The sequence below is a fragment of the Protopterus annectens genome, chromosome 6.part0, assembly GCF_019279795.1.
Source record: "Protopterus annectens isolate FY-2018-M chromosome 6.part0, PAN1.0, whole genome shotgun sequence".
Classification (NCBI taxonomy): domain Eukaryota; kingdom Metazoa; phylum Chordata; order Ceratodontiformes; family Protopteridae; genus Protopterus; species Protopterus annectens.
The window spans coordinates 1,560,781,677-1,560,808,499 of NC_056737.1; the positions used below are offsets into that span (position 1 = coordinate 1,560,781,677).

The window sequence follows — 26,823 nt, forward strand, 5'->3', positions numbered from 1 at the left end:
TATACCACAAGGCTTGTTCTTGGTCTCCTCCTATTTAACATTCTTACCAACACACTCCACATATCCACAGAACAGGCCTCTCTAATACAGTACACAGATGACTCCACTCTCGTGCACATCTGACAATGTGTTCCACCTACAAAAAATTACTCTGGGAAGCTTTAACAGTAACTTTAACATGGCTTTGTAACTCGCAACTCATGCTGTACCCTAAAAAAACTACTACTTTTTCCCCCAATTCCCTTTCCCTAGGGAAAAAAAACAGTATTTGAAGGCCTTTCTTTTGATAATACAACCGTTGAAGTCACTTTTCATAGCAAGTTATTAGTTTTAAAAGTGGATGATAATCTTAAATTTGACCTGCATATATAAAATTGAAAAGAAACTCCTCTAAAACTAGAAATGCTTTATAGAGCCAAAACCTTTCTCACTGTCTCAACTAAAGCTACATTTGCCATTACTTATCTCATCCTCACACTTCTTTATGGTGCTCCCGTCCTTACTAACCTTCAGGCATCATGAAAATCAAAACTTGAATAACGCTATAACAAAGCTGCTAAATTTGCAGCAAATGCCCCTTTCAGAACCCACCACTGTGTAGCACTAAAAGCCTGAATGGGTTCAAACTCTCCCATCAACTAACATGTACCCAGCTTTTTAACACCTATAAAACTATCCAGAATCCATTTGCTTGTTTATTGCTAAGTTTCATTCTAAAAGAAACACACCAAAATATAATCCAGAAACCACAACTATGTTCCTAGTTGGTTATTACGATCCGAAGACCAAAAATTCCTCCATTCACAAACCTACTCAAATCTGCAGAGCATTGTCTGAACTCGTACCATGTTGCTAAGGCCTGAAACTCCTTATCTCTAGCCATCAGGTCAGTACCTCCCTCCCATCCTTTAAAGCCATTCTGAAAGACTTTCTAGCCAAAAGCTGGTTCTCTTCTTGCTCAGCACCAGGATAAACTATATCCATATTCCTTACATATCCTTACTGTCCCTTCTTTATTCACTTCCTTTCTTCTCTCAATTTGTCTCCCCTGGCTTTCTCTCTAAACATACCCTGATCCCTCCAGCATAGCAAAAGTTTCAAATTAGCCACAAGGAAATACCTAAAAACATAGTGGTCTTGCCCACTGTAGCCAACCACCCCGAAACCACCATCCTTTCACCAATTTCACCACTTCACTCTTAATGTATCTCTAACACTATTCCCCTGCCTCTTCTACCTCTTCCCTTCCTCTATCTCCAACCACTCTTAATTCTTACAGTCTCAAAATAACCTACCTGTCTAGTCTGTCTCCTGTAGTATACCTCCCCTACATCTTCTACTAGCCATTTTTTCCTTTCTTTCTTCCAAACTCCTATACAACTAGATCCTACCCATTTTAAATAAACATCTGCCTAACTATTAACTCATTTTGCTCTAAGCAGCTTAAATAATAGTGTAACTAGTCACATTTTCTTCTGCTAATTGTTTAAAACCTTGTAACAACTCACATACTTGTCTGTCAATTGTTAATACTCTGTATAATTGAATTGCCTGAGGAGCTTTTTTTCTTTCCAGGTCTCTGCTTGGAAGATCCTATAACTGATTGCTACTACTATGCTACTAAAATTTAATAAATTGTTTTCTAGTCCTGAGGAGCTTTTCTCCCCGGGTCTCTGCTGAAAATGAGCCAAAAGCTTAGCCAGAGTAACCCGGTTAACAAATGTAAAATAAATAAATAAATAGACATACCTTACGTTTGCCTTTCTCTCACTTTGTATTATACTAACTTACCTATAATTTCTCTATAAACTGAAAATTTCTCTAAATATTAAATCATTGTCATATAGTTTGTATCTGTTTTTAACCAATAGTTTCATATTGTGTCTAATTTAATACAAAAACAAACTGTTTAAATTATATTATGTTTGAAGACTGTAAAATTATTATTATTAAAATCTTTTCTAATAATTTGGAGCTTTTCTCACTGAGCCACCATTGAAAATAAATAAATAAATATTACAAAAGCTAACAACATTGCTGGAGAAGCACTTTATTCTTACTGCCTAGCTAAACTTGGGAATTCTCTCCTCCTAGGGTTGGGAGGGTGCCCTAATGGTTACTGTGTTTGCCTTGCAAACACAAGGTGCAAAATTTGAGTCTCACAAGGGACAATCGGCTAAGCTTAAAATAGCTCACAAGGGCAGTTAGCTTAGTACTAATCTATGAATCTATGAACCAAACATAAAAACTACCACCAATACAACACAATTTAAAAAGATCCTTAAAGAACATTTAAACAAAACTTGGATTTGCCCTTGCTCTAGGCCAACCCACGGGAAGACATTCTTTAGCCAAGAAAGCACTCCATGATCTGGTATAGATTACTACAAAATATCTACTTACATGTGTACTACTACCCTGACTTTGTTTCAGCAGTGTCTTGTTGAAACCACTGCTATAGTAAACACTCTATGTGTAAGATTTTTTTTCTACACTGCACTGTAATTTAAGATCACTGAAAAGGTTGTGCTGTAATGATAAAATGTGATCTGTTTGTTTTATATCTTGTACCTGTAACATATTTGTCTTTTTGGATGACTACAATTGTACTACCAGTGTGAACTTTTGTTTATTGTTAATGTGGAGCTTTTCTCCCTGGACCTCCACTGAAAAAGGACAGATTGTCCAGATGGTCTTTCCCAGTAAACAAATGTAAGATAAGTAAAATAAAATGGGCACTTACCGAGTTGAACTTTCCTGGTAATCAAATGTCAATCAGTAAATGAAAAAAAATATTATACCAAGATTACCAACTCTGGAAAGAAACTACCCTCAGCATCAACGAATGGACAAAAGGGCAAGTTATATGCTATAGAGCCCAGACAGTGGCATGAGCACCCAAGGTCTCGGTTTTGAATGAATTGGGTTATTTCTCAGCTAGGTATTTATAACTAATATGTAACCCAGACAGACATAGAATGCATTCCTGCTTCTCCTGTCTGCATTACCCTCCACCCTTGCCACTGGAGAATTATTTTCTATATCGAGTCTGTAGTAGGGTCCTCCACCGCATTGTTGGCCCTAGACTTGCATATAGACTTCTTGGCCTGCAGAAATTTTCCATTTGTGAGATATCTTTAATATCTTTATTGAAGTTGTGTAAGTACAAAAAACTCTTTCAGCAAGAAAACTTGGACTTGTTGTTGTCTTTCGGCTTTTCCTGGTTAGGGGTCGCCACAGTGGAACTCCGGTTCGCTAATGATTGGCAGTAGATTTTCACGGTGCCGAATTGCCAGCTCAACTCCCAACCTTCAACGAAGGCACGGCCATTCATGCATGTGTTTCGAAACGCCACCTGACTCGTCGGCAGGACATGCAGACTCCACACAGCAGGCACTCCCCGCACACTAGCTGAGAATCGAATGGGAGAACCTCTTGCTGTGAGGCAACAACGCTACCGCAACTTGGAGTGAAACCTGAAAATGTTTTCTTCTAAGGCTTTTCAGGTAGGCATGATTCTCAATGGCATCACACACAGCAAGTTTCTGATTTACTTGAGACATTTGTTTGACAAAAGCATGCTTTCTTTTTCTATCAGAGTACATCTAGGGAGTCTCAGTTTTCTGTATTTGGTAAGATTGATGATTAATCTGTTTTCTTTCAAAAAATTGGCTTACGTGATGGTGTCAATCCACCCCATTTCCAACTATTTTCAATGTCAAAGTTCTTTTAAGTTTGTCTCATGTTATCCTTAGGGGTGGCCCTCTGATGTGATGAAACAAGGGAGATGATCTTCTATTACCTGTTTTGGCAATATTTTACCCATTTCATTGCCTGTCGTCGTCGGCCCTCACCTGTATTACCCGACTGTAACTTCTGAGAGAGCTCACTACTGAAAGCTAGGCTGATATGATGTGTGTTAGATGGATCTACCACTAAACTTCAGTCGACCCTCCATCTGTACCAAGATAGAGATGTCAGAAAAGTTGTTTCTCACTCCCTGTTGTTCTGGCCAGCCCACTGACAGTGGAGCCATGGCTCTCAGTCATCCCAAATTCCTCAGGAACATCTGTTTTTAAGCTTAATCTCGCAAGTGCCTGATTTGTGAGCTTTCCTCCTGAGATTTGTGGTAAAGTGACCTCTGTTCTGTTATATAGTTATTTTAACCAATTGGAGCGTCGCTTTACCTCATCTCATTTACATCTTGCAGGCCCATTTCTCCATTTCCTGCTTTGCATGTGCGGAAGTGCGAACCTGATGTGCTTTCATCTTCAGTTAGGTCCGAGCAGTCTGCATATAAGCAGGGGATAATAGAGGAGCCTGTACAGAGTTTCTCTTCTTGAAGCCATATTGAATGTCTGGTCGTCTGCTGCCTGGGAGTTGTGAAGAGGACAGCTCTCTGGGAAGAAGAAGTTGGAAGAAGGATTAACTTCCAACCATTCCTGAGAAGATCAAAGGAAGGGAAGAATTCACTGCTGCCTGCCGGACCCAAGGATGAGGATTCAACTCAGAGCCAGACTGGTGCAAAATCAGAGTGAAGCCGATGCTGCTGGAGTGGCTGAATATTTGTACATTGGGTCTAAGGTTTATTTCTATGCTCATTTTTGAGGATTGCAGGTAAGTTTAGCTTTTGTAAATCACTAGGAGAGGACACCCACCATCTTTGCCCCCCCCCCTTATTTTATGCTTCATCCAGATTTCTTGTGCTACTAGTAGGTATAGGTTTTTAGTTTTTGTCCCTTCCTCATAAGATATGTCGTCTGGCTTCAGAATGCTTGCTAACACACATCCTGTTATTCCATTATTATTCTAAGTATATAGGAGCAATATTTAAAATCTGTCCCTGAGTTTTTGGTCCATATGATTTTATGCTTTACCCACATTTCTTGTGCTAATAGGTTAATTATATGGGTTCTGTTTTTTTTTTACCTACATTGTTTGGTCTTTTCCTCATAATGTGGTGTTTTCTGGCAGTTCACTGACTGAAGGCACTAATAACAGACATTTTCAGAATTGTATATCCTTCATTGAAAGCTTGCTATCACTCATTCCTGTATTTTTCTAAGTTTATAGGAGCAAGATTTAAAATGTGTCAGCTTGTCCAGATTTCTTGTGCTAAGAGGTGGAGGTATTGCTCCATATTTTTATTTTTGGTCTTTTTCTCTTAAAATAAGGTGTTTTCTGGCAAATCAGTAACTCGAGTCACTAATGACAGACATTTGAGTTTCAGAATTGCATATCTTTTAGAGAATGCATGCTGACACGTATTCTGTTCCTGTTTTTCCAAGTTTATAGAAGCATGACTTACAATGTGTCTGTTTTGACCCCCCACCCCCCCCACCTGTTATTTTATGCTTTGTCCAGATTTTTTGTACTAAGAGGTTGTGAGATATAGCCCCATATTTTATTTTTGGTCTGTTTCTCTTAAAATGTGGTGTTTTCTTGCAAATCACTGACTGAGGTCACTAATGACAAACATTTGAGTTAAAGAATTGCATATTCTTCAGAGAGAATGCTGTTACACCAGCATTTTTCCTTTACAGGAGGAAGATTTAAAATCTGTCTGTATGCTTGGGGTCCTTTGGTCCCCCCATTATTTTATACTTCATCCAGACCTCTTGTGCTAAGAGGTTAAGAGGTATGTAACACACTGCCCAGATTTTTGTTTCTTATTTTTGGTCTTACCCATTTGTTAGTGTGTTTAGTAATGCATGTATTAGTACATCTGTGCTCCTGGAGGTAGGGTTAAGTGTTTGTTGTGGGGTTTGCAGATTTGTACAGTTTTTTCAAGGGGGCCCAATTTCAGGACAGTGTTTTGACTTCTTTGGGGGAAGTGTTCAAAAATCATAGATATTGGATATACTTGCATTTTGTTTAAATGATTCGAAATGTAGAAAGTCAGCTTTCATTGTTTGCAATGCTTGTTGACCTATGTACATTTAATGGGGTAACATCTGTGGCAGTTAATACTTTTATTTTGAAAACTGTGGATTCTTTTCTTTCTTTCTCTGGAAGTGACTGTGTTTAATTTTGTTTTCTGTGGTGGAAATGCATTCCTTTGTTTGAGACTATCCATCTATAAACTTACATTATTTCAGACATTATTTCAGTCATTCTAAAGACTTAAACCTTGCCTGTGATGTAAATAGGACCTGCTGGAGAGACAGTTATGTATCCTAGAGATTGCCCCTTCTCTGGAACATGCTCCCCATCCATGTGAAATAGAGTTCCTCCCTAATGCAATTCAAGTACTTGGAGTGTTCCAAATTGTACGAGTCTGGGGGTATTCATTGTGCAGCATTTTGCTTGGGCATTACAGATGGTAGCTGTGGTGCTATGGGCACTTAGGAACGATAACTGCCATTTGTTTACTTTTACTTTTTTAGTATGTTTATTTTGAACATATACACATACAAGTCTTAGGGGTATGTATACTATAGTTATAGTTTAGTTGCATATAGATTCATAGGTAAGTACTAGGCTATCGGCCCAAGGGCCTACGTAAGCCTAGCCAACAAGGTTCCTTGGCTTACGCCACCCAAGAAAGTTATTTTCCTGCGCCACTGTCGAGCAGACACACAGAAGTGATCCCCGGGGTGTATTTCCTATTTCCCATCCACTCATCAAAATTTTTCTTGAAGAGTGCTAATGAAGAACTTTGCTTGACATAGATGGGTAGCCTGTTCCAGAGTATGGGAAGTCTCTGGGACAGGAATCTATCTCTCCAGCATGTCCAGTTTATTGTTGTGACAAGGTTTAGGTCCCTAGAGCGTGTAGCTCGGAGGGATTGGGATTTCTTTAGGTGTAGCATGTCCAACAGCTCTGGGTTTGACATAGCTTTATATGTTGGGCAGAGATCACCTCAGAGTAGGCGATATGCTACGGAGTAAAGCTGGAGTTTTTTGAGGCGGTCAGTGTAGGGCATTTGTTTGAGGCCAGTAAATACTCTTTGTGAGGTACTTCTGTGGCCTTTCCAGCTGCTACAGATGTCTTGTGAGGTACATTCCAAAAGGGGTGTTGTACTCTATAATGGGTCTAATGAGTGTCAAGTAGAGGGGAACAATGACCTCTTTTTTCCTGGATGAGAACCCTTTTGTGATGGTGTGATGGACTTCCTGACTACTGTGGCGATGTGACTATCAAAGGAGAGACTACTGTCCACCTGGGTCCCAAGGTCTCTTATCACACATTTGGTGTTAAGTAGATTGCTGCCTATGTGGTAGTTCATGGGTACAGAGTTTTTACCAAAGGGGATGACACTGCACTTTTTAGCATTGAGCTTGAGGCCATGGCTCTGACACCAGGCATCTGTCTCAGCAAGGCCCTTCTGTAGGATGTCCACATCATTTGGGGACTTGACTGTGGCTCCTAGTTTGCAGTCATCTGCGAACTTCGTTAGCCAGAGGCCTTCTGTGTTAGCTTGTACTTCAGAGAAGTAGATACCAAACAGGAGAGGTCACAGGATGGAACCCTGTGGTACTCCACTTGTCACTGCCTTGAGGTCAGATTTGGAGTCTGCAACTTTTACAGTATGGGTTCTGTCAGTGAGCCATTTGGCAACCCATCTTGTGACATAGGGATTTATGCCTAGTTTAGTGAGTTTAGCTATAATTCCAGAATGGGGGATGGTGTCAAAAGCCTTGGCGAGGTCAAGATGGGCTGTGTGAACCACCTTACCCTCCTCTACGGCTTTGGTGACTGCCTGAAAGAAGCCGATCAGGTTCAGGAGGCATGATCTGCCTTTCACAAACCTGAACTGGGTGGGATCCGGAGTTTGGAGGTTATCAATGTCCTTGTTTATGAGTTCCATGATGATACGTTCCATGGCCTTGCAGACCAGGCTCGTCAGGCTAATAGGTTGATAGTTCCTGGGATCAGTGGTGGTTCCCCCTTTGTGGAGTGGGATAACTGTTGCTGTGTGCCATTCAGTGGGCACAAAGCCTGATGCGAGGCTATTACTGAAAATGGTGCTTAAGTGGGGAAGCCAGTTCATTCTGAAGTTTGTGTAAAACACAGCCTGGGATTGTTGTCCAGTCCCATGGATGCTGTGTTTTTGGCTTTAGAGAGTGCAGTTTTTACCTGCATAGTTGTGATTACAGGGACTCTGCATTCTTCCTGTATAGATATGGATCATTTAAGGGGTGGTGGGGGGGGGGAGTAAAGTTAGCAGTGAGCCTAACTGCCAGGATGTTGGCAGTATCAGTTGGTTCTGCAATTTTCGTGCCTTTGTGCTGTAACTCAGAGCATATCTGGGTGTTGCCATCGAGATTCTTGACATAGCTATAAGAATGCTTTGTGGTTGTCCTTAGAATTAGTGGTGATTTTGTTTTCATAGCTAGCTTTGGAGGATCTTATAAGGGATCTCAGCTGGTTCTGCAATTTTCGTGCCTTTGTGCTGTAACTCAGAGCATATCTGGGTGTTGCCATCGAGATTCTTGACATAGCTATAAGAATGCTTTGTGGTTGTCCTTAGAATTAGTGGTGATTTTGTTTTCATAGCTAGCTTTGGAGGATCTTATAAGGGATCTCAGCTTCTTACTGAGGCTGACCAGGGAGCTCCTCCACTCATGGGATTTTACTCTCTTTTGCAACAGTTTCTTCCTTCTGTTGTACAGTTGATTATGGCAAGGGACCACCAGATTGGCTTCCTTTTTTTGGAGGATAGCGTCTTGGTCCTGTTTGGGATAGCACGATCCATGCACTCGTATAAGTGCTTATAGAGCGCATTTGTGTAGGATTCAGCAGTTGTAACTGTATTGTCCATCGGCATGGGTGTCATGAAGTTCACCACTTCTGTATTAAGAAGCATAAAGTTGGCTTTGGAGAAATGTTTTACCGTGGTTTCCTTAATGGGGGGGGGGGGGTTGTGGATATCAAGGGTGATTAGCTTATGGTCGGATCGGACCAACGAGGAGTTGACTTCATGTGTGGAACACCGGTCACTCATGTTGGTAATGACTAGGTCAAGGATATTGTTGCCCCTGGTGGGGGTGTGGATAAGTTGATCCAGGGCATTGGAGTTTATGAATTCCAGAAAGCGTTGAGCTAAGTAGTTGGTACACAAGTAGTTTTCCCAGTTAATGGTGGGGTAGGTGAAGTTACCCATTGTTAGGGTGTTTGGTTGAAACCTAATATTTTCCAGTACATCAAGAAAAGAGTGGGACTCCTGGGGCATGGTGGGGGATCTGTAGCAAGCTACAATTTGGATTGCAGTTTTGCCCAGAGTTACCTGCACTTGGATAACCTCAGATGCATTATGCTGAGCAACTAGCCTGGAGGTGTGGATATCCTTAATGAGTATGGACACACCTCCACCTTTGGTGTTTCGGTCCAGGTTACATGGCCGAAAAGTGTGGTATGAGTTATAGCCTGGTAATGCAGGGGTGCTGTCTGGAGCCCTGAACCAGGTCTCGGTCACTGCACAGATATCTATGTTCTCCATTTTAAGGAGTGCCTCGAGTGAGTGCATTTTGAGATTTAGACTTCTAGCATTGAGTAGCATTACCCTCAGTTTTTGCTTGACTGTTCCTGTTACAGTGGTGAATTTTGTTATTTGAACCATGCCTAAAACAGGCAATATAGGGGCAGCAAGAGCCTTAGCCAGTATCCAGAATCCCAGGAGTGACAGATGCAGGCCATCTGTGGCAAAGCACCATCGTCCGTCGACCATGTCATCCCAAGCAGACAGATACTGGATCTCCTTGGAATGACACCAGAAGCTTAGCCAATTGTTGAAGTCTATCATTTTGTCCTTGTACTGCGGTATCATTCGGGACGATGGCAGAATGCTACTCAGGGCTAGGGTATTACCTGCCTGGGCTACAAGATTGGAGAGCTCTTCCATGTATTTTTTCATGTAGTCCAGGGAGGTACTTCTCAGGTCATTCACACCAACATGGACAATGACAGAGTCATATTTGTACTTGTGGAGTGACCTGAGTGCGTGGGTTATGTGGCGGATCCCGGCACCCGACAGGCAGCTGATGGTAACCTTCTCCTTGTTAGCCTGGTGAGTGGGACATCAGTGTTCCCGACTATAGAGTCACCTTTGACTAGTGTGTTGGGTACGTTGTTTTGCCGTATTGGCTGTGGTTGAGTGGGACACTGGATCTGTGGGCTATGTGTCATTTGGGTTGTGTTGGGGGATGGAGGTTGCTTGCGTTTCTGCTTTGCAGGTCTCTGTTGCTTAGACAGATTATTATTGAGAGCCTCCGCGAATGTTTTTGTGTTACCATGTGTGGATTTTGGTGGTGTAGATTTAGTGAGACTATGTGATGAATGTGGTGTGGTGCAAATGTTTACCTTCTCCTCTTGACTGTTAAATTCAGTCTTGGTTGGAGAGAGCTTTACCTCCAGTTTGGCTAGATAAGTGCATCTCTCACAGGTTGTAGTGTTGGGTGGCAGGAGGAGAGGGTTGTCTGTGTACATGAGGCAGTTTCTACATTGCCTCAAGATGCCCAGATTCATCAGATAGACAGGAGAGAACACTGGGAGCTGACCCTTGGACATGCCTGAATAAAAAACTATTTTCCTCTAGATAAGTGAGGAAAGAGAGTACAAGAGCTGTTTTTCTCTAAGCAAGTAAGAAAAGTAAGTACAAAAACTGTTTTCCTCTAGGTAATGAGGAAGGTTGAGTGCTATAGTAATTAGTAGCTTATTTAGTTCTTACAAGTTCTGAGCATGAATAAGCAAATTTAAGTGCTAAAACTAAGAAAATGTATCTGCACTAGACGAGTTACAAGACAGAAACAAGTGCAAATGCAGGCTTTCAAATCCGAACGTTGAGAGAAATGGAAGAGGTTGCCCAAACTGCCAGTAACTACAATTTCTGGGCCAGAACCACGCTCCTTATGTGGTAGACAGGTTACCTAGCGCTTACCACTCCCACTGATAAGTTAGAAGGCTTCCCTCCAACACAGAAAGGCTTGGGGGGCTCAGAAGCTTACATACAGTCCTGGATGCAGCAAATCTGTATCTGGAACACTAGTTACAGGAAAGGTAGGAAACAGGCTTGCAGCTTTTTTTTTTTTTTTTTTTTACAGAAAAGTAGCAAAAACAGTAGTAAAAACAATTCACATGCAGTTCAAGCTAGCACACTTGAGTATGTAGCAATATTAGACCAAACACAGTTTAAAATATGCAGTTAAATTAAAAAGGGCTAAAAGCAAGTGCAGAAAGAGTTTATTAGGTAGAATGTGGTAAGGGGATGGGCTGGGGGAGTGTCCCAGATCAAATCTACAGTGGGGCGTGGGCAACTGCAAAAGCCACCAAAACAGTTTCAACAGAGATAAACAATTAACAGTACAAACTCTAAAACCAAAAGAATATACTCAACTCTGTATATTTGCAGATCAGTCTCTCAGAACAGGGAGACAACAGTTTCAACAGCGATCTAAGCAACAATTAACAAACTCTATAACCAAAAAATAATATGCTCAACTCTGTATATTTGCAGATAGTCTGGAAGGCAGTCTCTCAGAACACAGGTTCCAGCAGTTAAATGCAGGCTGTTACTAACGGGTCAAATGTTATGCAATATGTAGGTTTAATTGTTTATTATATGCCCAGGCAGTGCCCACTTAAGTATTTTTGGAAGTGCTCGAAGTCTTACTTTATCTTAGTGCACAAGAATAAGTATTTGAACTAGTATGTCCATTTTTACACTAGTATATCCTTCAGAAAATGTATGTTGCTACAAAACCTGTTCTAACAAAGGAAGTGCAAGGTAAAACCAAAATATGGCCTCCTCTAATTTTGGCCTTTTGCCCCCCCAATGTTTGCCTTTGTATGCATTTGTCTAAATATGTCAAGGAATGAGGGTGTAGTGCATACAAAGTGCAGTGAATTTCACAGAATGGTCAGATTTTCTCACTACCTTAGTATGCCCTAATCAATCATGTTCATACTTGTCACTGATTGTCATACTTTATATCTGTTTGAAAATGTTTCTGTGAAATAAACCTTGTGAGGTTCAGGTTGGCTGAGAAATGATGGAGCTGCAACTGTGTAGTATAATGTATCAGTGATTTGCAATACTGAGCTTTTACCTGTATGCATTTTGAGTCATTTGCATTAATGCTCATTCAGATTTTTTTGCCTTGAATGTTGGTATGTCTTAAATTGGATTACCAACTTGCACACATTTACAGAGGCTTATGTCTTGGTTTCTCATCCTTTATCTGAACCTTTACAATTATTTTCTGCAGAAGTGAAATAATAGCTGAATCACACAACAGCATGGTATAAGCCACAATGGAAGGGGATTCAGCTTTCTTGCACTGTTATAGTGCAGCAACTTCCTGATTGTTTGGCATCATACAATCTTTATTTTACTTTACATATACTTCACAGTACACTTATTGCTCACTTTGTATAATGACATTCAAAAAGTGCTACAGGTATATGGTAGTAGGGTACTCAACTACCAATTGCTAGGCAGTTTCTGGATAATGTAAGTACCATTGATTCAGTTCTTGAAGTACAAGATAATATCCTGCAAGACAGTGAAATACGTATTGGACCTGATGCAGAAATATATTTGGATAACAGTATGGATGATATCAATGGATACAGTAGAGCAGAAACGTTTCAAGAGAAACAAGGATTTTTATTTTGCAGTCCTACTCAAAATGAAAAACAAAAAAGTTTCCCTGCAAGAGATCCTCTGTTGCAGAACATGGCCAGCTTATTACAGCTATGAAACTACAGCTTTCTTCCACCACTGTTGCAGATACTGGAACTAGTCTGCGATTCTGCAGTTCGAGTGGAGTGCTGCAAACTGATTGACAAATTTTCAGTGCATCAGATGACTGAGTGGTCATATGGATCAGAGGCATCCAATTTGGTGAAGTATTGGTCCATGGTGCTTGGTAGTCCTGTAGTACAAGACCTCCCAGCATTTTAAAAACAATGCAAATTATGCTGTGCTTGCCACACTCAAACAGTGAAGCAGAGTGGCCATTTAGCATGGTTTGTAAAGTAAAATCTGAGCTCAGACAGTCACTTGGCCCCAAAACATTAAACTATTAGCAGTAAAGAGGAATGAGGGCAGTGATCGCGACTGTAAGAAACATCGTAAGGACATGCTGAAATCAGCAAGAAAGGTGATGCTTGTAACAAAGAACATTCCATGGCATCAGTTGCAGAAACTGACTGTGCCTGCCAAGATGGTGAAGTTGAGTAGCTTTTAATTTGACATGTGACTGTGGGCGAATGACTTGTGTAGAACTGTAGCAATAGTCTAAATATAAGTTGTCTTAATTATTTAAGTATGCATTTGTGCATTGCAAATGTTTAAGCACCCAACTTCATAAAATGTAACTCTTGGGTGTGAGCATGCATTCATTTAAGTTTATGCAGTTGTGTGAAAATGTGAATAACACTATTTTAACCATGTCTGCCCATTAATGTGCTAATTTGCATATACATATGTTAATTAGGTGTCCCTGATTTTAAGGTCCTGTGTCCTTGATTCTCCCATATGGAGGTTGGGAGGTATGATTGGAGCTAGCTTCTAAAGTCCTGGTTACTAGTAAAATAATTGTGTGTTTATATCAGTGAACTAGCTTTGGTGGGCAGCTTACTGTGGTGTATCCTGTCTTAACATGTTCCTTGCAGACACTGTTCACATGCATCCCATGGTTTGGAGATGGAGTCTGTCTGCTTCTTCATGAATTCAAGCTAGAAGAATGAGTCTTTCCTTGTATATATTCAACCTCTGTGGTAGAACTTACATTTGTATACAGTAAATGCTGTAGTTTTTATTCATCACCTCAGCATAGCTCTCAACCTTCCATCTCCAAAATGAGGAACACTCGCCTTCATAATGTGGAACAAATGGGCAAAATGTGGAACACATACTAATGGCTTACTAACAACTTCAACTAGGAAGGTCATAGGATGATTAAAATGTGCTGGTTTTACTTATAAAGAAGATCCTTTAATGAATTAATATGATTAATTTCTGTTTACCATGGATTTCACTTAAAAAAAATTCCTAACACTGAATGTGTGACAGACTCTTTCAATGTGGAACTTTGAGGAACATGAACTTTTTAAGACCCCAAATGAAGTATGTTCCTAATAATGAGGTACACTTGAGAGGTATGCACCTCAGCTGGGGAAAATTCAGAGCTCTAGGATGCATTCTTATAGCAAAAAAGGAGGGGTATTTGAATCCCATGTTTGTCGGATGACATTTTGTAGTCTTGACTGTTCTGTACACTATTCATTATTTTCTTTCCAGATTGCTCCAGTAAAAGGGAAATGGTCTTATAAATTATAGCTGCACATAGGCAGTGTTTCATTCTTATCGAGAGCTAGGTGCTTTTAGAAGGAGCTTCGGCTGTTAGTTTGGCTTTTACAAGCAGAGGGCAGGAGAGTCACTACGTAGTAAATGTTGAAATGAATGACTACGTAATTTCTGCCACTTGAAATATGCACAACATCCCTTTGACATGGGGCAGTCATAGGTCATTCCACTAGGGTAATGGATGCGTCTGCAGACCACTTCTACAGTGTGCCATTGGGTAACATTTTCATAACAGCAGTAATCAAATGATATATTCCATTTCCTTCAGTACTACATTTCCTTCAGTATGCAATGCCTTAGAATTGGATTATTAGGTCTGACGGTAGGGCTGTCACATGCCCGACTTTATACAGGACAATCCAATTTGTGCATTTGCATTCCACAGAGAAAAAAAACATGAAAATGGCAAATGTCTTTAGAGTTACAGACAAAAAGTCTTTGTTTTCTCTAATAACTTTGTAAAACAATTATTTTATATTTGAAACTGCTTAATATCATATGAAACATTTGAGAATATCATATGAAACATTTGAAACAGCTGATTTGCTACAAGAGTGAACTTTTGTTTTGGCAAAACAGTTCCATCCAGTCCTTTTCACTGGTTGTGGGTGTGGTTTTGCCTGTAAAATCACACAGTTATAAAAATGTCCCAGTTTGAGCATCTCAAAAGGTGGCATGTTATCTGAAGAGCCTAGCCTTTGCACCCGGAAAAGTGTACTTTATGGATTTGCAGCACAAAAAAAAAATCGGCATTGAATTTAGCTTTGAATTATAGTAGATTAAAAAAACACACATTCAACCCTGCTTCAAGTGCTGTTCTCAAAGATCTTCTGTTACAGCGAGTATCTCAGTTTTACTCTGCTATACTTACTGATGAAATTTTAAAGGTACAGCTACATTTCACATCTGAAAATTAAAAATGTGCAAGTTAAAATGATTTTTCAAGTTACAGAAAATTATTTGGTCCCAGGATAAGATTTGTAATATATTGAAGTAGGTTTTATTAACTTTTTGTATGTAAATAGTGCAAACTGCAGTGTTTTCAAAAATACTTTCATTTTGTTTTTGTTTTTTAATTTTGTCTTTGCAGCCACAGACACAAAAGAGCGACAGCACTGGGTTAGCAGACTTCAGATATGTACTCAACATCATACGGAAGCCATTGGGAAAGTATGTTCTTTGTCAGTTTGTAATGCATTCTGAAAATTCAGTGGAACCATGAAGAAAAATATTTGATGCAGCCCACTGAGTACAGATGTTTATACTTCTGACAAAGACCTAGATACAGAATGTGCCTCTACACAGAATGTTTACTAGTAGTCTGTGATTTGCTTAGAATTTCTGTAACATGCTGTAAAGCATCTTTGTTAAAGGCTATCCAATGTTGTCTTAATCCTTCTGTTGCTCATTTTAAATAATCTAAAAAAGCAAGAAATGTAATAAAGCAACATAGAAGGCAGCTCTACTGTAGAAAAGGCATGAGCACTGTAAGTCAAGAAGGCATTATACCTCATTGTAGGCAGATAGTAAGACCCCTCCTGGAATATCCTGTACTGATGTTGAGACCATAGTTTTGCCGGGACGTAAGCATGTTAAAGGCAGTATGGATGAGGACCGTAAAACAGTGCATGGTCTTTACCGGAGTCCATATAAAGAAAGACTAAGAGAGCTTAATTTGTATAGTCTTGAAAGAAGACAGAGGGTGGATATGGCGAACATTTAAGTGTCTTAAGGGAATCTGCAGACTAAAGGTGAAATCAGAACAAAAAGGGTACAGTTTGAAGACAGATGACAGGCTCAAGGGAGATGAGAAGAAACATTTTTAAATAAAAAGGATTGTGGATGATTGGGACAACTGTCTTGCTGAGGTGATAGCATCAGAATGAATGACAGAATTCACAATGCATGGTGCAAACACTGGGCAGTTCTTCTGTAAGGTGCATGGAAAAAACAGAAAGTTGTTCATTTTGTGAGCTATGTAGTTTATCTAGAAAGTCAATGAGTAGAATTAGGGATGCTAAGTGGCCCTTTTCTGACATCTTTGTGTTCCTATTCGGCTTCATTTTTACAGTATTCCAAGAGCGGAATCTTGTTCTTTCAGAAGAGTGTTGGTGGCAAATGGTACAGCTGATCTGATATTTATACCACATAGTCCTTTTAAGGTGCCAGACATTTCATTTTATAGCAGCATGAATGGCAAAATTGCCGTAAATGAATAAAATACACTCTGTGGAATAAGGATGACATCAGAAAAAGTAATGGAGCAGGAGAACAAAAGCACCCTGCAAAAAGGAAACTAAAATTCAATTATAGGTTCCAGGGTAAGAAACACCATATCTTAAATAATTAATTAATTAAATGATTTGTACACCTGAAATGTTTAATACAGCTGAAGTGTTGTAGTGCTCCCAAAGCAAGCATCACATGACAGCAATGCTAATTATCATGATTTCCGTGTACTGTGCGTAGTCTTCGTAAGTGTAAGAGCAGTTCCTTGAAGGGAATGTTTTGACATACCTCACAATGTATGAACATTATATCAGTGGCCTTTAAAAATAATAGCAGAGGGTCAAATAGAAGAACACTTTCTTATTTTTCATGGTAGAAAGTTTTTATATACCAAGCCTTACATGGATATTGGTAGAGAATCTTTGTATAAGCTTAGGTTATTTATCCAAGATGTATCCCATGTCTGATTTTGAGGAACATGAATAAGTTTAGGAGGTGCAAGGCTAAATTTGAGAGCCAAATCACTGTGCTTTGCCTAATTCAGGCAGATGAGAGACACAGGTGTTAGTAGTGGTGAAGAACAGTTTACTGTATTATGGAAGTAGCCATATTAACAAATTAGTTATTTAGGCTTGTGGGAGTTTAGCAAATGCTTCCCAGTGTTTTTACTTTTGTAGATTAAATCATATGCTGAATGTGATTTACAGAAGAGCAGATTTATTTGTGTTCAAGCATAGATGTTCATACATGAAAGACTTTTGCTATATGGGTTTACTCCCTCCCGCACTTGTCAAATTGTCAAAGTCGTGGGAGCCTCCATGCGCTCCTGCTGTCTGGAGCACGCAAGATGTGCCATAGAAAAGGCAGGAGGAATGCTAAAATCTTCATAGCATGTTTTGCTTAAGAAGAAGGTAAGAAACCTGAAAACATGTGCTAGGAAACTGAGAACTATTAGTATAAATGTATACGGAAGATGAAAATAACCACACTTTAGTACCACAAATGAATAACATTAGGTAAAACAAGACTTGAAGGTGGGATGACTATTGCAGCAGTGTTTTCTTTTTTAATATTTACTGTTATGGTAAGTTTACTTACACAGCTTTTCTGTGTTCATACGTAAATCACTATGGTAGTAGCCTAAAGCTATATGGGTAGATTACTATAGCTTAAATAGGAAAAGAGGGATAAGGCCAATATCTAAGACTGTAAAAGCCCCTGGAGTATGGACCTAGCAAAACCTGTTCTGAGCCTGGAAAAGTAATCTAGTTTGTAATGCTTTGAAAAGGTATGCACAAGGAACCAAGTTGCTACTTCTAGAATTTTTCTAGATTCCACCCCTTTTCAGAAAGCCACTGATGAAGCCAATGCTATTGTTGAAGGAGGTGTAAACTTGAGTGGGAGTGGTTTATTGTGGTGAGTACAAAAGAAAGTAATAGCATGAGGCAACCATCTAGAAATGTTCAACTTTGACACTGGTTGTACTTTCCTTTTAACCTTCATAGGAGACAAACAGCTGGTCACCTTTCTTGAAAGGTCTAGCTTTGTCTGGGTGGTATCTGAGCTGCCTGTGTACATCTAGAGAGTAAAGAAATCTTTTCCCCTTGTTCTTGGGTTCAGGAAAGAAAATTGGGAAATTAACAGTCTGGCCTAAGCAAACTCTGAGATGACTTTAGGCACAACAGTATGATTTTTTTCTCTCAAAAAAACTTGTCTTTGTGAACAATGAGGTAGGGTTGATTCACCATAAGTGCTTGTAATTTGGATACTTTCCTAGCAGATGTCAGAACAATAAGAATGGAATCTTCCTTGTTAACAATAGGAATGGAATCTTCCATGTTAAGTACCTCAGATAAGTATATAAGTTACGAGTTCACCATGAAATCACTATAAAAATAGGTGAAGCAGCAATTAGTACAGAACACTGTTACTTTATTAAAACTATACCAGGTTAAGCGCTTTCATCTAATGGTAATTTAGACTTCATCAGAACCTCATCTGTTAGCCAAACGTTTAAATAATTTAACCCACCAATCACTACACATGTCGTCAAAACTAATTAAAAGTTCAAGAAACTTCAAAATTTCAAAATACAAGTACTTCCTAACATTAATCCTACCTTTATACTCCTATATACACAATATATAATAATATACATTCATAAAATCAAATTACAATGAAATAACAACTGTTCATTGCCTGAAATGTTTTACAATACACACCTATGCTATTTTAAAAAAAACTACAAATACATGCCGGAGAGTGAAGCTTTCGTATGTTGCTAAATACATCATGTCCTAGCTTGCAACACTGGTTTTATTGAAATATATTCATTAATACCAGGAGGTATAGTGGCATTCAATAAAATCTGCCACTTAACCTCCTTATCACCCAAAATTGCCTTAATATTACCACCTCTACTTGATATATTAACTACTTCTAATAAGGCAAATTTAAATGTAGTACAACTTTTACTGTCTCTAATATGCCTATACAAGGCATTATTTTCATCCTTTCAACTAATTGCATATCAGTGGTCATAAATTCTATCTTTTAAATGTCTCCCAGTTTGTCCCACATAGAAACTGGGACATGAGGTACACAACACAAAATAAATAACATTTTTTGTTTGACAATTGCCATGGCTAAAATGTATAACAGTTTTACTAATATTACCTACCTGAACTGACATGTCTTCTAATATTGCTCCACACTGATTAGTGTCCACATTTTCTTGTGCCATTCTTTCATCCCTTTGAAAAAGAACCATTCTTTTATTTTATTATTTTTATTTTAAGTTTTAATAAAGTAACAGTCTTCTGTACTAATTGCTGCTTCACCTATTTTTATAGTGATTTCATGGTGGACACGTAACTTATATACTGTGGATTAGTTGATTCTGAGTTCTGTGTGTGGATTATACCTCAGATAAGTCTTGTGAGCTGGCTCAAATGGATAAAGAAGCTTCTCAAGTACAAAATTAAGGACCCAAGGAAGAGCCACCTGTTTCTAGGAAAAAACTGTAGGTGAATGCAACTGTGATGCTTTACCTCATCTAGTGTTATGATGAGTTTACGTGTATACCTGTACTTTTTTTTAAATGCCCCATAAGTGGTACAATACAGAATTATCCATGAGCAAATTTCATGCAAGTCTGTCCCTTTTCTTGAGAAGGGTGAAGTGGGACACCTCAGATAGGACTGTTAACTCAGTATTTTGGTGAGAAACTGGTACTGACGTCTTGCCAACAGGTAGTGTTGGGATCTGTTTTTCATCTGTAGGTTAGTGTCATCAGTGTCCTTCTGTAGCCCACACTTAGTCAAGTATTCACTGTCATCCGACAGAAATGGTTTCTGGCCCACTTCTGATGCTGTGTAGTGTTGTTTGCTGCACTACATCCGTAGCTGCCACTTATTTCAGTATTTTGTATCTGTGTTTGCCTAGTTTATATTTTCTGTTTTTCTTGCAGTAGCCTGTTTAGTCTTGTTCTCAAAAGTCGCATTAAATCATAGTTTTCAGATCCTTGCAAAATAAGCCGTGCTAGGTTGTCAGGGAAACTTCCTATTGCTTTAAACTGAATTTATTTATTAATTTTCTAACCTGTGTGCCCTGGTTGGGGGTTGTGCTTTTAGCAAGTAAAGCAGAGTAAACTGGATGTCCCTATCCCTGGCAATAGTTTCCAGTTTATCCTGCTGGATCCCAATATGTTCCTAAAATTAAATATATAACCCTTTCATATTCTGGGTATACAGTAGTGTTTTCTGCCAGTGGGTCATGCCAGAGCACCTCAACTGATTCATAGTGAGCAGTGTCTGCACTCTTGAGAGCCTCCCCGATTGCCAGCTTCACTCCTAGAGTGTGAGCCCAGTTTTTCAGCAGAGCAGTCTCATTGCTGCTAGTTGTATCTACAGTCTTATATGTTCAGTCACAACACAAAGCTCACGATAGTAGATGAGCATGGGGACATAGACTAACAGGTAAATTTGAGAGCTTTGTCCTGCTGTCATTGTATCCATGCGCTGGTAAGTCTTCAAACAGTATCCACTGCATCTTGTGTTTGTTTTATTTTAGTTCGTGAACTTTATGCTGCTGCAGCATCCATACTTCATTTCTGTTGATGATAGCAGTTTTGCAAGGGATTAGGGCTGGAATTCATAGTCCCATTTCCTGAGTATACAGAGCTGTACAAAATGGCTTTGTGTAGTCTGCAAATGGCTTAAAATGTATAAAACCATTGCTGCCAAGTTGCAGAGCAGTGTTCTATAGAGCAAAAAGTTATTTGATGCCATATATATAAATGCTGTAGCTTGTAGGTTTGGCCTTTGCAGGCTAGGCCTTTGCGCATGCTGGTGCACAGATTTGTTTAGACTAGTAAATCAAGTCATAGATGTCTCACTATGCAGTATCTGTAGAGAGCGGTGCAGAACTAGCTGTTTTGCAACTATGCTACCTAATGGGAGACTCTGAGCAGGGCAAATCCGTTGCACTTCACCTTGCTCATATTACTAGTACAGGTGAGTACTTGTGTATGATGCGAGTGTGTGTTTCTATGTAGGTTCATAGGTAAATACTAGGCTGTCAGTCTGCAGACTATTACAAGCCTAGACAATAACAAGCAACTAGAATTAAATCCTGTACCTTATGCCAACCCCTTCCCCCAAGAGTACAGATGTAGGTATTGAACCCACATGCTCACAACAGTCAACATTACAGCTAAACGTCTTTATCTACAAAGCAAGCTTTGCCATTACCCTCATTGTGCTCTGAGCTGTGGTGCTGAATGTCACAGTTCCAATCTCCTTTGACAATGATATTCTGTTTTTCTGCCTCTGGCTTTTACAGTATTAGATCTGTCTTACCCTTTCTTCTCTTTTTCAGCACCAAGGGTATTTACAAAATGCCCAGCCCCAGTTAAACAAATGTATATAAATAAGTAATTGCCTACTGTAGACTTCAAGACATTTGCATATTTCCATATTTGGATGATTTTTATATTTGCAGACTCCTTTTCAAATTGTCAGGATTCCCTGACTTGTGAAACTCCTACTCAGTCTGGGGTTTCAAGTGAACTTAAAGAAATCTCCCTTCTGAAGAATGTGTTTTTTTTCTGGGATGCCTTCTGGATACTTCCTTAGGATAGGACAGGTTTTTCTTCCACTGGACAAAACAGAACTGTGCGAAGAAATCTTCGTGTGCTTTTTCAACCAATCTTTCTCATCAGCCAGGGAATTTCTCAGATTCTGGATTTCGTGGCCTTTGTGATTATCATTTTTCCTTTGGTGAGACTTCACATGAGAAAAATTCAGTGGTACCTCAGATTAGTCTTGTCTCAGAATAAATACTGTTTATCCTTTCAGAGCCAGTGTTGGGGTTTGTGAGATGGGAGGTAGTGTGACAGGTGTATCAGTTTTCTCAACCCAGGTCTCTCCCTTCTTCCACCACTTCAGTCTGCCATAACCAATGCCTCAGACTTTGCTTAGAGGCTGTATTGGGGGTGAAAGTGCAAGGTCTGTGGAACAAGCAGGACAGACAAAAGCATGCAAATGTCAGAGATGGATGCAGTAATCAGTGCTTTTAAAAGTCTTAAATTATCTCTGGTCCCCTGGACCTCTGCAGTTCATCACAGACAACATCACAGCAATGTGGTGTATAAACAAACAAGGAGTTCCTAGTCTTGCCTTCTCTGCCAACTTGCCATGATGGCCTGGGAAATGACAGTTCAGCGTAGTTTGTTTTCAGGTCTCCATACAGTCTGTCAGAGCAACATGTAGAAGATGAACTGAGAAGGACCAGGACAGATCCTCTTGAATGGAAATTACACTTTGGTGATCTTCCAGGAATTGATCCATCTGAGAGGTACACCTCAAATAGATCTGTTTGCTTCTTTTTAAAATGGGGTAAATAAATTTTGCTCCAGGATTCCTTGCAAACAAGGCTGAAAGACAGATGCTTTCTCACTCCCATGGACGGGGATATTCATCATCATCATCCCCATTTTTCTCATTTCATTCATGGGGTCAGAGTATCATGTCAGCTGTCACAATCTCTCTAAATTCAGTGCTACTCTCCTACCATCTTCAAAAGTAATACCTGTCTGTCGCGGGTCTTCTCTCTCACAATCTATCTCTTTGCTGGACACACTTTATTTCCTCTTGACTACTTCCTGTCACAAATCTTCAGCAGATTGTCTCTTCTTTTCTGCACATGTGCCTGAGCCACTATAATCTGTTCTGTTTGAATTTTTCTGCAATTGGAGTTATTTTGCTTTCTGTTATGTCCTCATTTCTTCGTCGCCCACAGTGTGCCTCCTACCACCCATCTCAGGCACTTCATCACCTCTAGCTTTCTCAACTGCTCTGCCTTTACTGCCCTGGTTTCTGTACCACACGGTAGTACTGGTCACACATCTGTTTTTGTACACTTTACTTTTCAGGTTCTTTAACATTCTTTTGCAATACACTACCCCTTTTGCTCTGTGCCAGATGGCTGCAGACCCTCTGATTCTTTCACTTCCTTATTCTGACTTCCCTTCCCCTCAACCAACCCTTCCGTACACTTGCAGCTGTTAACCTGTTCCAATATTTCCCCTTCTATATCAGTTCTCTCCTCCTCCTGATTTTTTGTCATTTGTCTTATTTGGACTTCTTTTCATTTCATGTCTCGTCAGTTTTGCATTCCATTCCCCTATCCTTTGCTGAAGTTCTTGTTGAGGGTTTGCCTGTAATACCACATTGTCTGCATACAGCAACTTTGTTGATCTGTTCTCTGCAACCTGTTTGCTGATGTGGTCCATCACCAGTATGAGCACTGTGGGATCAGAGTTGAACCATGATGCAAACCCAGTCCCACTGGGAATCCCTCTGTCAGACTGAACACTGTTCTTGTGCAAGTCCATTGGGTCCATGTACATAGCCTGCAGTAATTCTACCATTGTTTCTGGGACTTCATACCAACTGAAATCAGCTTTATTTTCAGTCATTTCCTAGGTCATCAGCCTAGTCTATGTTTACCTGTGAGCCTTCTCTGACCACTGCTTACAACTGATTTGGGCAGCCAGTGGTTTATGCTGTGGACCGACTGTTTCACTGGGATGACTTTGCAGTTGCTAATTGTACCCCAGTGCATTTTCTGTACTAGGAGGAAGTCTACTTAAGTTTCATGTTGACCTATGACAATCTCTTTTTCTGAACCATAGATTGGCCACCATCTAGCTATTTGCCAGAAGGAAGTGTAGACTGGCCTTTCCTTTATTCTTGTTCTGTCTGTCCCAATATGTGTATTCAAGTCACTTATTCATCATCATCAACCCCCTTTTTCCCCATTTTCTGCATGGAGTTGGGGTGCTGTCAGCTATTACCATCTCTCTCTCAATTCATTGCCACTGTCCTCCTTTCTTCAGCACTCATGCCTGATTGTTTCTCTCACACAGTCCATTCACCTCTTTGCTGAACACCCATGTTTCCTCTTGCCTTCTTTCTGCCTATGCCAAATCTTCTTCACCAGATTGTCTTCTGTTTTTCTGCACATGTACCTGAACCACCTTAATCTGTTTTTTGACCTTGTCCTGCAGTTGCAGCTACTTTGGCTTCTGCTGTAATGTCCTCATTTCTTTGTCTGTCCCCACAGTATACATCCTCTGCCTTTACTGCCCAAGTTTCTGTACCATGCAGTAGTACTGGTAGCACACCTCATTTTTCAGCTTCTTTGGCATTCTTCTGTCACACACTACCCTTGACACTCTGTGCTAGTTGGCTTCAACCCCTCTGATTCTAGCTTTGACCTCCTTATTCAGACTTCCCTTCTCAACCAACCCTCCCAGATACGTGAAGCTGTTAACCTGTTTCTCTACTTTCCCTTCTATCGTAGTACTCAACTTCTTCTGTTCCCTGTTTCCTGCCATTACAGGCATTTTATCTGTGCTCAGTTTCAACCCATATGGCTTCATTTTTACATTACATTCTTCTATCCTTTACTGAAGTTTGTGCTAAGAAGTCTGCCTGTAATGAGACATTCTCTGTATACAGCAGTTTTGTTGACCAGTCCCTGCCGACCTGTTTGATAATATAGTCCATCGCCAGTATGAGCAGCAGTGGACTCGGAGCTGAACCATGATGCGTACCCACTCCCACTGGGAGCACATCTGTGAGTCTAGACACTGTTCATACTTGAGTTATTGGGTCTTTGTACATATTCTGTGCCAATTATACCAGTGTTTCTGGGATTTGAACAATCCCAAGGCTGCCCAAATCAACTTTCTTGGACCTTGTTCATAGGTTCATAGGTGTGTACTAGGCTAATGGCCCTGGAGCCTTTACAAGCCTAGCCCATAGGATTACCCTGACATTGGGCTAGCAAAGGGAACTTTGTATATCTTCAGATATTCTGCGAAGGTGCCTGTAAGTGTAGCACAGCTTTGCTGTACGGATTTGCGCGTTTCTAAGCACTGCAGATCTATATCAATTTAATACGTCCGTTTTCTATTTTTAGCTGTCTAGCAGATGTCTAATGCTTAAGTATGCCATGCTACACTTAGCTAAGCAGTGAGCCACATCGGGCAAACAAGCACATGTAAAAAAAAACAAAACAAAAAAAAATTGAATGGATCCGGTTTCTATTTTTAGATGTCTAGCAGATGTCTGATATATATGTGTACAAAGCCAAGCAGCATGCCGCAACACGCAAACACATAAACCCAAAAAAAATAAAATAAAAATCCAGTTTAATAAAATAAAATGTTTTGTACACCTTTCAGTCAAGGTTAATGGGCTGAAAGGTATGTGGCTGTGCTGTCAGTCTTACACGGATTCAATATCCATGTTGCTGTAACCTCCCTTATGCACACACCATAATTATTATGTATGGCCCCCTGCCGATGGGGAACCGTGGCCGTGTACATGGATACATTCTGTGTAGGCTCTACATGGAGCCTACATGGACTTTACTGAATCCTGGGGAATGTGATTAGCAAATTCCTTAGCAGCCATTCGGCATTTAGCAGAGGAAGACCGCAAAGTAATAGCGTGTGTATATATGTCATATGCTTTCTCCAAGTCCAGGGATGCCCAATTGAACTCTTTCCTCATATTTAGCTTCTTCTCAACCATCTGCCTCACTTAAAACACTGGGTCAGTTGTGCTGCATCCTGATCTGAATCCGAACTGCTCATCTTCCATCTTACTTTATAATGCTGTTCATATTCATTTATCAGTCACCCCGTCCAGGACTTTCATGCACTGTTTCAGAGTTTGATACCCCTGTACTGCCCATAGTTTTGAATGTCCTCTTTGTTGTTGTTCACTGGCACTAGTATACTTATTCAAGTCACCCTTTGTCAATACCAGTTCATTTTGTTCTGCTTGATCTAGTAGGTCCTGCAGCTGCTGCCTAAATGCACTCTTTCCTTGATATTGCAACCTTGCTGTGAGGCATAAGCTGAGATTGAGTAGTGTCCGATTGCCATGAGTCTGTCACTAATTCTGATGACTTAACATGAGCAGTCAAATGGTGGAGTTTCAAACCAATGTTAATACCACAAAAAATAACCAAAAAGAAGCAACTGAAACCTCATCAACTTGATTCAACTGCAACTGTCAAATTTATTGCGCAAACAATAGAATTTTGAATGGACCAGTTAAATGTTTTCATCCCTTACATTTGGGACTTCTCAGAACCAGAATACACCTTGTGTTTCATCAGATTTAAACAACATTCTACCATCTGTCTACTCATGAAGGCATTTTTTAAAAAGACCTGAACTACTATTTGATTCAAAGTTTCTAATGATTATTTTAAAATCACTTGCATAATTGAATGTGTAGTGCCTGTTTTAAAAGGTTTTTAAATTTCTTATCTTAGAAAAAGTGGAAGCCAACGTTTATGGAGGGGATTATTGTGTGCAAGGAAATGATATGGCAATTAAGAGCGAATACATCTAGCCCACCTGTTTTAAACAACACTATACTATTTCCAGTGAATTAAGACTGGCATAAATTCTGTAATAATTTTTTACTGATGTGGAAAGTTTTAAGTATGGTGTATATTTGAGGCATTGCCTTGTATTATGTTTATGTAAGTGTTTTTAAAATATTCATTACAAATGTTGGATCAAATAATGGTTATTTTTTTTAAATGTCTTCATGAGTAGACATTGGGATAGAAAGTTGTTTAAATCTGATGAAACTTAAGATGCATTCTGGTTCTGAAGTAGTCCCGGATGTAAGGAACAAAAACACTTACAACCAGTATGTCTAAAAATCTATTGTTTGTTCAATAAATGTGACCAT

The 26,823-nt window shown here is 39.7% G+C and overlaps 1 protein-coding gene across 2 annotated transcripts in view; it reads left to right on the top strand.

The window, feature by feature from the left end:
- Window positions 1–26,823, top strand: part of OSBPL11 (oxysterol binding protein like 11) — a 1,295,440-nt gene that overhangs the window by 473,640 nt on the left and 794,977 nt on the right. For both annotated transcript variants that reach the window (XM_044075008.1, XM_044075009.1), the window contains exon 4: window positions 15,402–15,481. In XM_044075008.1, the coding sequence (XP_043930943.1) occupies window positions 15,402–15,481 (80 nt within the window). The remainder of the gene's footprint in view (window positions 1–15,401; window positions 15,482–26,823) is intronic.